General features: G+C 40.4%; 1 protein-coding gene across 2 annotated transcripts; it reads right to left on the bottom strand.

Annotated features, from left to right (window-relative positions):
• Positions 1-1094: 1094 nt before the first annotated feature.
• c21h10orf90 (chromosome 21 C10orf90 homolog) lies at positions 1095-13749 on the bottom strand. Of its 2 annotated transcripts, XM_078279562.1 has the most exons (8): positions 13643-13749; positions 10674-12024; positions 8475-8627; positions 7576-7697; positions 6880-7051; positions 5574-5637; positions 5026-5116; positions 1095-3133 (listed from the first exon to the last, which is right to left on the bottom strand). In XM_078279562.1, the coding sequence occupies exons 2-8, from the start codon at positions 11854-11856 to the stop codon at positions 3095-3097; spliced, it is 1824 nt and encodes a 607-aa protein (XP_078135688.1). In that variant the 5' UTR covers positions 11857-12024; positions 13643-13749; the 3' UTR covers positions 1095-3094. The 2 variants fall into 2 exon arrangements, with proteins under 2 accessions (XP_078135688.1, XP_078135690.1); XM_078279564.1 differs by lacking the exon at positions 8475-8627.
• Positions 13750-13961: the final 212 nt, after the last annotated feature.

The following is a 13961-nucleotide window of genomic DNA, read 5'->3' as shown; positions in this document are numbered from 1 at the left end:
TACATCATTGTTTTGGACTGTTGGTCAGACAAAACAAGCTATTTGCACCTTGCACATCAGAAATTGAATGTGGTGTCCCGAAAAAGCAAGATTAAGGCAAGATTATTTTGTTAAAGTACAGATAAGAGTTTTGCTTAGACCTTACAGAAGTTGAGTTGAACCAACATGACACGGCCTGGAAGCTGCCGGACAGAGAGCGAACCTAGCATTTTATTTTGAAGTCAAACTACTTCATTTCCGGCCTCTTTTTTGGTATCCGTTGCTCAACTTGACCCAACGTGTTCGATGGGCTCACAAATACTGTGGCAGCCCACACTGAGCGTAAATTCGGGTAATATAGCCTACACAGGGCTCACTCACAGATGTTATTGTGTATATATGTTGTTATTCAGTCAAGCTAAAAGCAGCATTATGTCAGGAAAAAAATGCAGTCTTGCAAATCCAGTGTAATGCATGCAGTGCTTGGTTCCTCACCAGAAATTGTTCATGACACTTACAACAAGCTACTCAACTTGTTATTAAGGCACCATGCACTAAATTATTTCTGTACATGGCCCATTCAAACACTGTGGCTCAGCTCAATTATGCTCTTCAGAGTGTGCACTGTGCATTGCACCACATGGCCACCCACTTCAGAAGGGATGCAGGCAGAACACAGACAGGTGTCAACAGGCCTGGAACCAGGCTTGGTTCCTGAAAGCTTTTTTCTCTCCCAACAGTAGAAAATTAAAGTACAGCTTTCCAGGTGCAGTGTGTTTCCAGCATGAACACTTTAAGGTATAGTCACAGGAGCACATCCAATCATTGCCTCACACCGTTTGAAATAGGAACTATAGGGTGCAGCCTAGTGACACGATGCTCAGAAACCTCAATTTCTCCAAAATGTTCTTTCAGGATAAAATATGAATGGATATGAAAAACTAGATTTAACTGGAACTCAATATTCAGCTATATAGGATGTTACAAAGAGCTGATCTTTTGCTTTTTTTAAGAACCAGAATGCTTGAAGAAAGATAAGGTGCAGGGAGCAGACAGTAAAATAGGACTTTCTGTTAGTGTGCAAGGACAGATAATACACAATAATAAATCCCAACTTCATGGAAATGATTTTATCTAACCTCTGTTATTATGTCGATGCAGTTGGGGGTAAAAAAAAAACACATCTTTTCACCAGTGCTTAGAGACAAACATTTTACAGTCACATTTGGAAGAAAATAATATCTAAACACAACTCAAATATTAAATACATCTAATTAATTTCAAATATAAAATACCGAAAGTTGAAGTTTAAAGAATTACATTGAATAGAGAAACCTTCTATGTAAAGTTGAATAGAGAAAACACACACACACACACACACACACACACACACACACACACAGTAAATAACCTTCAACCAGCAGTCATGGTTCATAGTTGTGTTCTACTTTCAAGTCTAAAATTACTAATTTAAAAAAAGACAATTATGAACCATGAGTGATCTCCTATAGTCTAAAGACACCCACACATGCATGGGCACTGACATGACATTAATATAAGGTTTACAAAAACCAAGGCATCATTGCAAATTTAGATAGATGAAACAGCTGGACTATGAAAGAACTCTGACTTTAAAGGCTAATCAGTAAAATAACAATTAGGAATAATGAAGAGTGTCTGCTCTTTTGTCTCACAAATAAATATTCTCACATCTCACTTTTGATTTATTCCCAGCTCCATCATGTTGGTGAGCAGCACTCATTCACTTTAAATCCCACAAATCTAAGTCTGCAATGGTGGGCTCCAGTCCGTCATGAGACAAAGATAGGGACAAAAGATCCATTCAAATCTGCACTGTCCATTAACAGGGCATTTCCAGTGAGAAGAGGTCACATTGCTCCATCTTAACGGGCAACTTTGAGTCAAGAAAATTCCCACGAGCCATCTTATGAGCTAATAGCTGGCACCGAATAAGGGCAGAGCCCACTTCATGCTTCCCTCTGCTTATTGGTTGTATAGTGAGGATGGCAGTTGAAGACTGTCCTGGAAGGGACTGTGAAGCATTATCAATGATTTTGGTTTGTGTCACTGCTTCACGTCACATGATATCATGTGAAAGTGGCTGTGTGAGGACATCAGTGCTTTATTGTACGATTAGAGCTTACTCTGCATCCCATTACATGAAGTATTCTGGAAAGAAAGACAATTTGCAATCAACTGAAAACAAGATAACACAGATACACTGCATACATTGCTGGCTTATATCTTACATCAAAAGTCAGTCAGTGTGTCTATATGATGCTCAGTGTGATACAACCAAAACAGAATGTTGAGACACCATTTCATACATTCATTTTGGCCATCTTCATTTGTAATTGCATATCACAAGGGCAGCTAGGACAGCTGAGGCACAAAGATCAGCATCTGTTTTTTCTCAAAAGACATAAGACATAATTTATGGCAATCTTTCAAAAACCCAGAAGCCCATTTAACAAAACTTAGCGCTGCTTCGACGGTATTTCCAGAATCCCTAAGGACTCCTCTGTCCGAGTGCATCAAGTATTTTCTGTCATCTGCCCAAGACAATTTAACCTGTCCTAAAATGCTAATTTGTGTCTCTTATCCAAGCAAAGATGGACATATACTCATGCTGGAGTTGTACATCACATTAATATTTAAAACTTCTCATTCATTTATGTTTAGTTAATAAAGTAGAGTTGCAATAAGGAAAACTGATTAAAGGTCTTCTTTTATTGTGCATCAGAAATATATATCTATTTATCCAGATGGGCAAAAGAGTCTTTGAAGGTTCTGGAAAACCTTCAAAACAGCGCTACAGTAAGCAATGTTAAATGACCTTCCGGGCTTCTGAAAGTTTGCCATGGTTTTATCTTTCAGAAAAACAGATGTTAAGCTCTGTAACTTGAATAATAAGTAATGGTAACACATGAGGGATACAAACAGGGGCTAAAGGACAGCTAGAGGTATATCATGACCTAGTCATATAAGTTTAACTTATATTCAGCACTGTCAAAGGTCAAAGTTCACATCATCAGTCTGTTATGCAATGCTACGGGCTTTGTCATGTCATCATCGTCATCTGTTGTCAGTCTTTTCAGCTGTTGCTCCTTTGAAGAAGCTGAGCCAACAGTTTCTGCAATAAGAAAAGAAAATACTCAGATTACTAAAACACTTGGTGGCTATAGATCACCAGTCTAGTCCTCACAAAAACCCATGTGGCAATACAGGCAAACACACAAACACACACATTCTCTTCCAGCTTTAGATGCGAATCAAACAGTTCTGCACAGAAACAGGAGCGAAGCCTCATCCCTGCCGTCCTCTCACCCAAACGTTCAGGTTTTCACCTCCTCTTTCAGGATCCTGCTTGATCTCTGGCATCGCCCCTCTTCCCTGTGTTTTCTGCCACAGCAGCAGTGTAGATGGAGCAGCTGTGTGTGAGCACCCACACTGTCTGCAGCTTGGCTGAATGGTGGCACTGCACTATAGCTATCTCTGCCGCTGAAGGGCCTTTTGTTTTACGAGGAACACAGCCCTCATACACTCAGCACAATGAGGCTGTTCACAGTTTCTCTCCATAATGAGGGAAAGGGCAGTGCAGTGTGAGAGAGAGCAACTACAATTCTTCCAGCATTTAAACTCTGTCCTGGGTTCTAATTATTGATCATGCAATAAAAACATAGGTCTGAAGTCACATGCTGAAAATACATGTGAAGCTAGAATTCTTTAAATAATCTTTTCTAATCAAACTCCTGGGAGAAGTGCAAGAAAATAGGATAAGTTTGGCAGCAGCGACCTCTAGTGGAATTATAAGCGTATTGAAGAAATCCATCAAAAGCTTAACTATTCACTGTAATGGGATTCATTTTACAAATAAGCAGAACTGACATTTACATATTTTCCCATCTTTATCATTTCTTTCTTCCCAGAGTTACATACAATCAGTACAGCAGAACACAATCAAAGATCAAAAGTGGAAGGAAAGGAGTACACACAATTAAATATTAATGCAAGCCTACGTATCTTATTATCAGATTTATCAGATCTTGGAAGATTTAATTAAAAAAGCAGAGACAGTGACACACTAAAAATTTGAATTCATACTTGAATTGCTTCATTAGAGCACTATGGATCCTAATCAATCATGTTGTGTTAATCACATGTACGTCAGAGAATAAAACTCCTCAGCCCTCAAGTCCAACTTGTCTGCTTCAACAGGAAGAATATCCAGAAATACTCTGTGCATCCCATCCACCCCCTTGATATTGTGTTTCTAAAGTTTTTTTGTATAAATATCCTTCAACCTCATGTGTTCCACTCAAAGTATTTTCAGTTAATACTAATGGACTTAGTAAGCGATACAAAGCAGTTCATTTCAGCTTCAGCTTTTTCTTTTCACAGCTGCACTGCTGTGAAGAGAAAAAGCCATTGTTGGCCATAACTAAAACATGTTTCACCTTTTGTAAGGTTTAATTGAGCTTGTAGAGGAAAGGTGTGTTATTACTTGCTTGATTGCCTGTGGGTCATATATACAATTAATGTTCTGTTCAGTGTCTCAGGGAAGTTGTTGACACTGTGGCAAGCTTTATTCCATATTTTAATGGATTTTGTGATTCAGTGCATCATTTCTGCATAAATATTAGTTTAAAACAACTTCAGGGAGATCAAAATAGGCCAGTGTGGAACATAAGAATCAGTCTGTTTGCACTAATTTAAGTTCATGTTGTTCTATTTAATCACTTAACATACACTCAGTATTATATACTGTATATTGTGTAACAGGTTGCCGAAGTTCTTCTCTTGCTTTTTATGGCTGCACTATTTAATCAAATGAAAATATTTTAGATGTCTTTTGCATCATTCTATACAAAAATCTTACAAACTAAGCCTGATTTGGCATATTTGGCGTCTTCCCAAAAATGAAATAACGAAAAATACAATGATGTGGGGTTGAATGTTTGACTGCAGCTTAGTGAGCTATTAGTTATTTATCTGTGTTTTGACAAAAAAAGATATAGAGATTACCTTTTTAAAAAGTTCAACTCGCTGTCTGTTGCTCAAACACGCCTCCCTCTTCTTCTCTTCCTGTTTTTTCTTTTTCACCTCAGCATGCGGACTGTAACAAAATGATCATTGTGTGTCTTTTAAGATTGTTGTAGAAAATATGGCAGTTTAGGGTTGATATTTAAAAAAAATTAGCAAACGTGTGTACAGTATCTATTATCCAAATACAGTCATTCACTTTCCATGCACCACTATTCACTGTCTATCAACTACATGCGGCATTATATTCTGTATAAATCCACAGTCTAACACCTCAGTCTAAAATGTCTTCCTGATTAATAGGCGGATCTGCCAAGAAGCCAAATAAACAAGTGATGCAAGGAAAGGGAGAAAAAGAACATGTCAGGATGAAAAGGCATGGCAAATATCTTGGCAGAGGAACAAAAAGCAGCATACTTTGTATGGACATGTCACTGATACAGGCTATGCCTTCACATGTGAAAGCAAATACAAGAGATAAGAATGCATCTGCCTACAAAGAAGAAGCATCTGACAATGGGCCAACTAACCGCTTAGATCTCAGCTGCATTTCTTTCCCAGTAATGGCTCTATCCCTGGGTTTGAAAAGGTTATCTGGAAACACAAGCGCACACACACACACACACACACACACACACACAATGCTGATTAAGTTGAAGGTTTTGAAGCATAGCAGTAAATCCCTCTAGCTTTTCCTTGTGTTTGAAGAGACTGAAAACCTGTCTTACAGAAAAATCATATTCAATCATATATCGAACCTCCTAAAAGAACAGACAAGATCATTATATACAAAGCCATGCATTCCACCTTCTCTACTCACTTCTCAAGACATTTTATGAAGTATCATTTCACCATGATGCAAGAACTGTTAGTTTTCATAAACATTTATACATGAACGCTGATGAAAAATGTGATTTCCTAGCTGTCAATGACCCACTGGTGTATTTTGTGTTAAGGCCAGTAGAGGGCAGGGAGAGCTACAAAATCACTGTCACAAATCTTTAAATTCTTTATTGTTTACTGTGAAGCCTGGCAATCTCATAAGACAGACCACTGCGTCGAGAGCCTAATGACATTTGAAGGTCACAGATATATTTTTGCTAAAATCCAATGCAATCCAAGGCAATCGCTCCAAACCTTGTTATTCAATAAAGGAGCACTTGCATATATAAATATGCAATAAAGCCATTTGTTTCACATCTTACTTCAAGTTCCTTTTATTGTATTAGTCACAGCTTGGCCCGGTGTGCCAGTTCTCTCTCTTTTTCTCTCCTTCATGTTTTTCCGTAACAATAGGCCTAAAAATAGATTTAGATGATATACCAGGCTGAAAATGTCTTGTTATTACATTTCAGATTCTGGCCTGCTATGTGAGTTTCTTCATCATTTTCTTTGTACCTTTTCATATATGTTTTATTTATTCATTACGCTTTTCTATGCAATTTCCATAAATTCCTTCCTGTACCAAATCTTAATGAGTTGTTTGCCTGTCATTGAGTAGTTGTGGTGGATCACCCTGTCTAAAACTACTGCTAAGTCAGTATTTGGGGTTTCAGTAGAGGACTTTAACGGATTGTCCACTTCAAGCAAATACTAAATGTGAATATTATGTATGATTGAGAAAAATGTTACTTATCAGAAGCATAAATCCAAAAATATCGCTCTGGCTCTGAGCCTTGAAAAAACAACAAATATTGGCTGAAAACTACCCCCCTTGCTTTTTGTTCTGTGCATGTATGTGGCTGATTATGATGTGGCAAACAGCCACTGCAGCTGCAATAGGATAATAAGCAGTACAGTGGATGAGAGAGGTGAGGGAGGCTGCTGGCACAGTACCGTTCAGAGAGGTACACTTGGCACTGTGGACTCTCCTCTGCCTAAGAGCAGCATCGGACCGTGGGTCTACCGAATCCGCCAGATCCCTTCTCTCCTGTGCTCTTCGCTCCAGCTCTTGCAGTCTGCTCTTGGAACGACTGATGAAGTCTGGTCTGGACTGCTGCAGTGCGTCCTGCCAAAACCAGAAACATATTGCTCTTCTTGACAAAACACTTAAGCCAACTTCCCATTTCCAACTCCCCCCACTCTAGAATATAGCTCTGAGGTACCCCATGGAAAACTCAAAAGCCAATAAAAAATGTGTTATTCCCTTTCGCTGACATTAGTGTACTACAGTGGTTGCCAGTCTGGGGGAGTCAAAATCCCTAAAGGGGTTAAGATAGACCTGAGGGGTCAGATAATTAACTACATAGGGATTTAAAAGCAACAAAATATGTTTATATTTCTCTAATGCAATTCAAGAAAACAACATCACTCTTTGGTTTTACTGGTCGTGCTAAATGCTACATATAGACATTGCATTGTTTTGAAGGGTCATATCTTTATAACATCATATCTATACATATATATATCTATACATATATATATATATATATATATATATATATATACATATATATATATATATATATAAGCATATATAAGCATTTGGAGAATTTGGAGTTTGTTTTATTGGCAAAATACCTCTGAACTCACCTGTAGAGAAAGAGTTTGAGGGTCAGGGCTCAGTGGAACAAATGGAGCATGAGGCTGGTTGTGGTGCTGGACTGTTCTTTGATCTGGATGTGGCTTCATACATTTCCCGTCCTGTGTCACAGCTAAGGCAGAGAAAATCAAATTGTTTGCATCTTATTTACACCTGCGTTGGCTTCACGTGCCTGGGCCCAATGCATAATAGCCCTCTGGGCCTGCCATAGTCTATATCCACGACGTTCCACTTCCGGGATTGCTCCCGTACCGGCGGTAATTCCACCGGATGTCCCCCTTTCGGCAGGATGTCAGATACCATTCGCTTTCTTTGTGTTGGAATTTTAAACTCCATTCGATTTATGAGGACTATGGTTAACTGCTCCTCAGATCTCTGCAGGGTAAATCCAGACAGCTAGCTAGACTGTCTAATCTGTCCAATATGAGTTTTCTGTTGCACGACTAAAACTACTTTTGAACGTACACACGTTTCACCAAAACAAGTTCCTTCCTGAGGCTATTTTGCAGCATCACCGTGGCTCTGTCCGGCACTTAGCACAGCCCATGACGATTGTGATTGGTTTAAAGAAATGCCAATAAACCAGAGCATGTTTTTCTCCCATCTCGGAATGCTGTGTGGACTAGCCAGATGCTACCCCACAGTGCTGTGGAGGAAGGTCTGGCAATGCGAGACTAGGCCTGCAATGACAAGTTACTTCTTGGTATGAATCAAATAGGCACAGTATGTAAGAGCCAAGGAATTTCACTTGATCTGTATCGATTCAATCAAAGACCATGGAAACAAAGTGTTGAGCTTGCAACGTTTACAGTTAACTGTAACAAAGATCAAAGTTTTATAAGGGGAGAAAATATGATTACATATGAGGGGAAGAGAGAAGTGATCATACCAGTATTTCCCTGGGGTGATGCAGCGGAGTCCTTCTCACAATTGCCATTTGGTGTCTTCTTCATACTAAGTTGTCTTTGGAGTTTGATATTTGCTATGATGGCAGCTGCATTGAGGGCAAGCACTTCCTCTTGAGACTGATGTGAATGGGGATCTAAAACGCAAGAGTACTTTGATGTAACTGAAGAGTAAGTAAAACAGTGTCACCGGCTGCCATGCACCACAGGCAGATTTTAACACTTTTTCATAATGTCCTGCCTCATTCGGAGGTTGACTGTATGAAACGTTGAATTTAAATTATGTTGCCCCAGGCCTCTGTAATTAATTGATAACATTCTTAATGAATGCGATTAAGGAATAATTCATAATTTCACACAGAGAAAAAACATCATGAATGAAGAAACACACTCGCTTATTAGAAACCTCCCTCCTCATATCACTAATTCACCTGAATATTTAGCATTCCCAAATAATAGCTTGATCTGGCTGTTTCAGTCATTTCACATAAAATTGCATTTTTTGTTGTGAGGATATTGTACTAACTTACATCCATTGAGAACTTTGGATTTGAAACATGGACTTGAGTCAGACTTAAGTCACAGAAATAAGGACTTGAGACTTGACTGCCTAAAGACTTGACTTTAGACTTAAAAAAAAAACATTCAAGTGACAGTTTTTAAAATCCTAGCGCAATAACAGATAAATAAGAGCCAGGCCTGGCCTTGCATGACCCTGCATCTTACATCTTTGATCAGTTAGCTAAAGCATTGAAAGAATTTCCATCTTGATGTGCAATTTATTTAACTGTATGACAACTTGGACTTACTAAGAAATAAGGTTGGACATTATTCATTTCGTGCCAAGTGTTAGAAGAGAGAGTCTATACCAGTCTTTTTCTTAGGTTGTACATTTATTATGAAGCTACAGCCAGGAGGCGATTAGCTCAACCCAGCATACAGACTGGAAGCAGGGGGAAACAGCTAGCCTGGCTCTCTCCAAATCCTTGCTCATCAATTAACATGTTTGATTGTTGTCACCGTGAGGTCGCCAGGCAACCAGCAGAGGCTCCAAGAAGTTACTGTGCCTGGCCAAGAAATAGTCCAGCACATAACACCCCGGAAAACCACAAATAGTGCAGACTAAATAAAGACGAAATAACGTGAGCTGTAGAGGTGCTGGGAGGACGATTTTTTAGTTTTAACCTTTCTAGAGGCATCTGTTTCCAATTTCCAGTTCTTTATGCTAAGCTAAGCTAACTGTCTTCTGGCTGTCACCTCATATTCAACAGACAGATATGAGAGAGGTATCTTCTCATCTAATTCTCGGTAAGAAAGCAAATAAGTCTGGGAGCCTGGTTAGCTCACCTGGTAGAGCGTGTGCCCATATATAGAGGTTTACTCCTCGACGCAGCGGCCTCGGGTTCATCGCCGACCTGCGGCCCTTTGCTGCATATAATTCCCACTCTCTCTCCCCTTACATGTCTTCAGCTGTCCTATATAAATAAAGGCCTACAATGCTCCAAAAGAATAATATTCGAGAAAGCAAATAAGTCTATTTACCAAAATGTTGAACACAACTCAGTTTGCTAAACCATTAAACCATAACCAAAATCCAAGCATCAATCCTAAAGTAGATGGGTAGATTTGTGAGACTGGATTTTCGTGTGAAAAGAGTTTTGTCCCCATAACATGAAGAAACACACCCAAATGCAATAGCTACATTGCAGGATCTGGATGCAAATATTGACTCTAACACATCCTAATACTTTATTTTCACCGTGTTTAGCAGCTTGTGATTTCTCTTCCTCAGTGAAAAGGGGTACTAGAATAGATTGTGCGTGCGAAGAGATGCATGGGAAAATGAAAGAAGGTGAAAATGAGAATGGGCCTCTGCGTCTGGGAAATGCTATTTCACATCAGCACAGATATCTGGCATGAGTGTCAATTGCACTCAAGGCATCAGATGAAGGAATCATATGAAAACAACCCTAAAACGCCCATCAATAAGACATCAAAGGTGAAAGACAATATCAAACTTCAGAGTTAGGCCCCAGAACGCTGCAGTGTTTCTAATAACTTCACACAAATGGCACAAAGGAGGTGTATATTTAGACATCGCCATCCTTTGAAAATGGAGATCAGAGATAAAGGGAGCATGTGTGCTGACAGGAAGACTGTCAAAGTGGGACCGAGAAACCTACCCGGAGCCTTGATGAGAGTTAGACAGGGGGATGCTCTCCTCACTGCAATCTCTGGCGGCAATCTTTCTTTCTGGCCTCCGTTTGGCTTCAGGGTGTCTGCCACTAGCTGACCTGCTTCTTTTGCTGCTGTTCGGCGGCTGATGAAACTACTGTCGGAGTTCACAGGGTTGATATTGGTCTCTTGTGGTTGCTCAAAGCTCCATTTACTGGCGGCTGGTTGTGTCACATTCTCCTTGCTTTGCTCAGTGTGTCCAAACATATTGCCATAGCAGCTGAGTGGTCTGTGCGGCCTGTCCGATCTCTGTCCAACAGCCTTTGGAGAAACCTCTGAGGGAGCTGGTGCTGCTATAGCAGGGAGGTTGCTCACAAAAAGACTCAGCGTGGATCTGTGTAGTGTTCTGCCATTTTTCTCTGGATCTGAAGTGGAGGCATTTGGTGCTTCAGCTGAGTTTGGCCCCTTTGTGAAATCCAGATGGTGATATGAAGGTGCTGCATTGTGTTGTGAATGGTTTCCGGGACTCCACATGCTGTTTTCCTTGTACACTCCCTCTGTGTAGCTGTGTCTGTACTCTGGATGCCTTGTCCCAGACCCTGCCTTGGCTGGACTGTAGCTCTCCTTGTGCGTTGTCACTTTGATGATGGTAGCCTTTCTTCTGTGGACCACTGTGTCCAAAGTATGGCTAGTTGGTTGGGTCCCCGCCCTTTTTGTGCTTGGGCTGGACGTCATCCTTTGCTCTGTCACTTTGACTATAGTGGCCTTCCTCTGCACTGTGACCTGCCTGGCGTTTGGGTCCATGGACTGGTGGGTTAGTGGCGAAGAAGCGGATTCACTGGATCGGGAAGAGTGGTTGCAGGTGTTGGGGCCAGGCAAACTGCATGATCTGCTCAATTTCCTGGATGAGATGGTGATGGAGGAGAAGCCGGCTTTGTTCTGAGGGATGAGTGTAGTCACAGCAGAGTTTGTCTGTATGTGTGAAAGCTGTGAGATACTGTTCGTTCTACACAGCGGGGCTGTTGCCCTTATAGGCTGAACACTGCCTGTTCTATGCAAAGGCCTATGTGTCTTGTTTGTATCTGTGCTGTTTGGCCTTTGCAGCAGAGTGTGTGAGGGTTTGAAAGAATTGGCAACAGTTGTTTGATGCAGAGGAGCATGCTTGAGGGGGTCTATGCTGGTTGTTTTCATCAGAGAGGACTTCCTGTTGGGGTCTGAGCTGGTGCCTGTGGGGAGATCAGTGGACTGACTGCCTCCAGGGAAAGCTGACACCCTGTTGGTATTCCAGCCTCTCCTCAGAGTTTGCCAGCCTACAGGTCTGTAGCCTTCGTTCGCAGGAAAGCTTTGTTTTTCTGGCACCTATAGCATGTGGATAAAAGAGATTCTATGTGATAAAGATCCTTAATTATACATGGAAACCCCATCCCACCCTTCTGTTGTTGTTAATGTCTCTTGCTAAATGTTTTGTCATTCATCAACACACAATAAAACATATGCTGTACGTTCATCTGTACGTGGCAAATACAGAAAATGGAGCATAACCTCATTTAATATGGCATGAGATATTGACAATATGACTGCTCTCTAAAACTACATTAAAACAGAGGGTCAGCTGGCTTATCTTTCCTCAGGGCTTTGCTGTTTGTTCTTTAGTCAGATGACTCTCCCCATGCTTGACACAGTGAATGCCCCAATGGAAGCAGCAGCAAGCAAAGCCAGCCACCACACAGCGTGACTTATCCCTCGCAGAATCACAATGAGACTCTATCCTCAATAGAAACTGAGAGTCAAAAAAAGCAAAGATTCTGAGCCAGAGGATTCTAATGGTATTATATTGAGCATGGAGAAATGCTAATTTGTCCCTGTTGTAATCACCAGCAGGTTTAATATGATGTAACATACCGCCCTGATCCCTCATATACTAATGTTGCATAAACCTCGTTCTAAACAAATGTGATGTGATTTAGCTCTGACCAGGCTTTTGCACACCAACTTTTGGCTCTCAACAAAATGCTATTCACCAAAGAGAGTAAACAGAGTTGTACAGAGTTGTACAGTAGTAAATAATTATAGATACTTTCTGCAGGCCACTGATATATTTCTCTTATGATCAAATTCAGATGTAAACCAATCAACTCATTAAATACCTTTTAAGATTATGACAGTTAGACAGTGGTAAGTAAGGTTGCAATCAATTTTAGTCCATTGAAATATTGTATAAGGCAAAAATTAGACATTGTCAACTGTATAAAACATCTAATTTGGCATTGCTTTGAAAGAATTGCTGCTGCAGCAGCCAGACAGACAGTAGAAGGACACTGACATCTGTGCTCATAATGGTTCATAAAGCAAAATCAGTGAATCTTCTGCATGAGGGAGCGAAACTTTGACCTCCTACATTTTTTCTCACATTTGTTAAGCCTCTCTTTCGAGTTCCATAGAGTATCTTTTTTTGTTTTTTAATCTTTCCCTCAGCTTTTAAACGGATGGCTTGCAACATAAGTGATTATTTACTGGCATTTCTTCTCGTTAGTGAGACTCTCTCGACACATAAATGATAGGTCCGTATGTGTAGGCGTCTAAGTGTCAAGGAGGCAAGCAAAATTAAACTAAATTAAGTACAAATGAAAAAGAATAACTTTCTTCTATTGTATGTTTTTCTTAGTAGAAGTGGATTTTGACCTTCTACAAGACACTGTTGTGGAATGAGAACCCTTGGTTTGTCCAATATTGTAACTGTCTTAAACTGAAACACTACATTTATCAGGGTTAGAAATTGGAGACGCTGGGCTAACCATCACAAAGTGTAACATAAGCATAACACTAGGATTAGAAGACTTAAAGTCATCTCAGTATCCAGGCAGATATTGTATGCACTCCCCAAACACACATAGACCCACTGATATCCATTATCTCCTGAGCTCAATGTGTTAAAAAGAAAGTGAAAAACAATCATACCAGAGGTGTTTTCAGTTACCTGTTTAATACTGGGAGAGCCTTGATCGGGTGTCTGCCACGTCTTCTCACCTAAAGCACTTTGACTTCTCTCCACCTCTCCATCTATGTATCAAGGCAAAACAAATGATTCACTGTCACATTCCTCAGAAGACATGCTCTCTCTCACATACACACACACACACACACACACACACACACACACACACACACACACACAACTCAGGTGTTCAGCCGACTGTGTGGCAATGTTGACACTTTCAATAATTGACGTTGTCACAGTAAAGTGAATCTAGCACCACCCCAGAGCCACTTCTCTGCTTCCTCAGGAGACGTAGCAA

This window comes from Sander vitreus, chromosome 21 (genome assembly GCF_031162955.1).
Source record: "Sander vitreus isolate 19-12246 chromosome 21, sanVit1, whole genome shotgun sequence".
Taxonomy (NCBI): domain Eukaryota; kingdom Metazoa; phylum Chordata; class Actinopteri; order Perciformes; family Percidae; genus Sander; species Sander vitreus.
This window is presented reverse-complemented; position numbering and strand designations above follow the sequence as displayed.

Bases quoted from the DNA above. Each gene is read 5' to 3' on its own strand.
- c21h10orf90 (XM_078279562.1), bottom strand. From the start codon at position 11,856: ATGAAAACAACCAGCATAGACCCCCTCAAGCATGCTCCTCTGCATCAA. The intron at 7,052-7,575 runs GTGAGTTCAGAG...TGGTTTTGGCAG, and splicing joins CTCAAACTCTTTCTCTACAG to GACGCACTGCAGCAGTCCAG. The intron at 3,134-5,025 runs GTAATCTCTATA...TTCTTATTGCAG, and splicing joins GAGTTGAACTTTTTAAAAAG to AAACTGTTGGCTCAGCTTCT.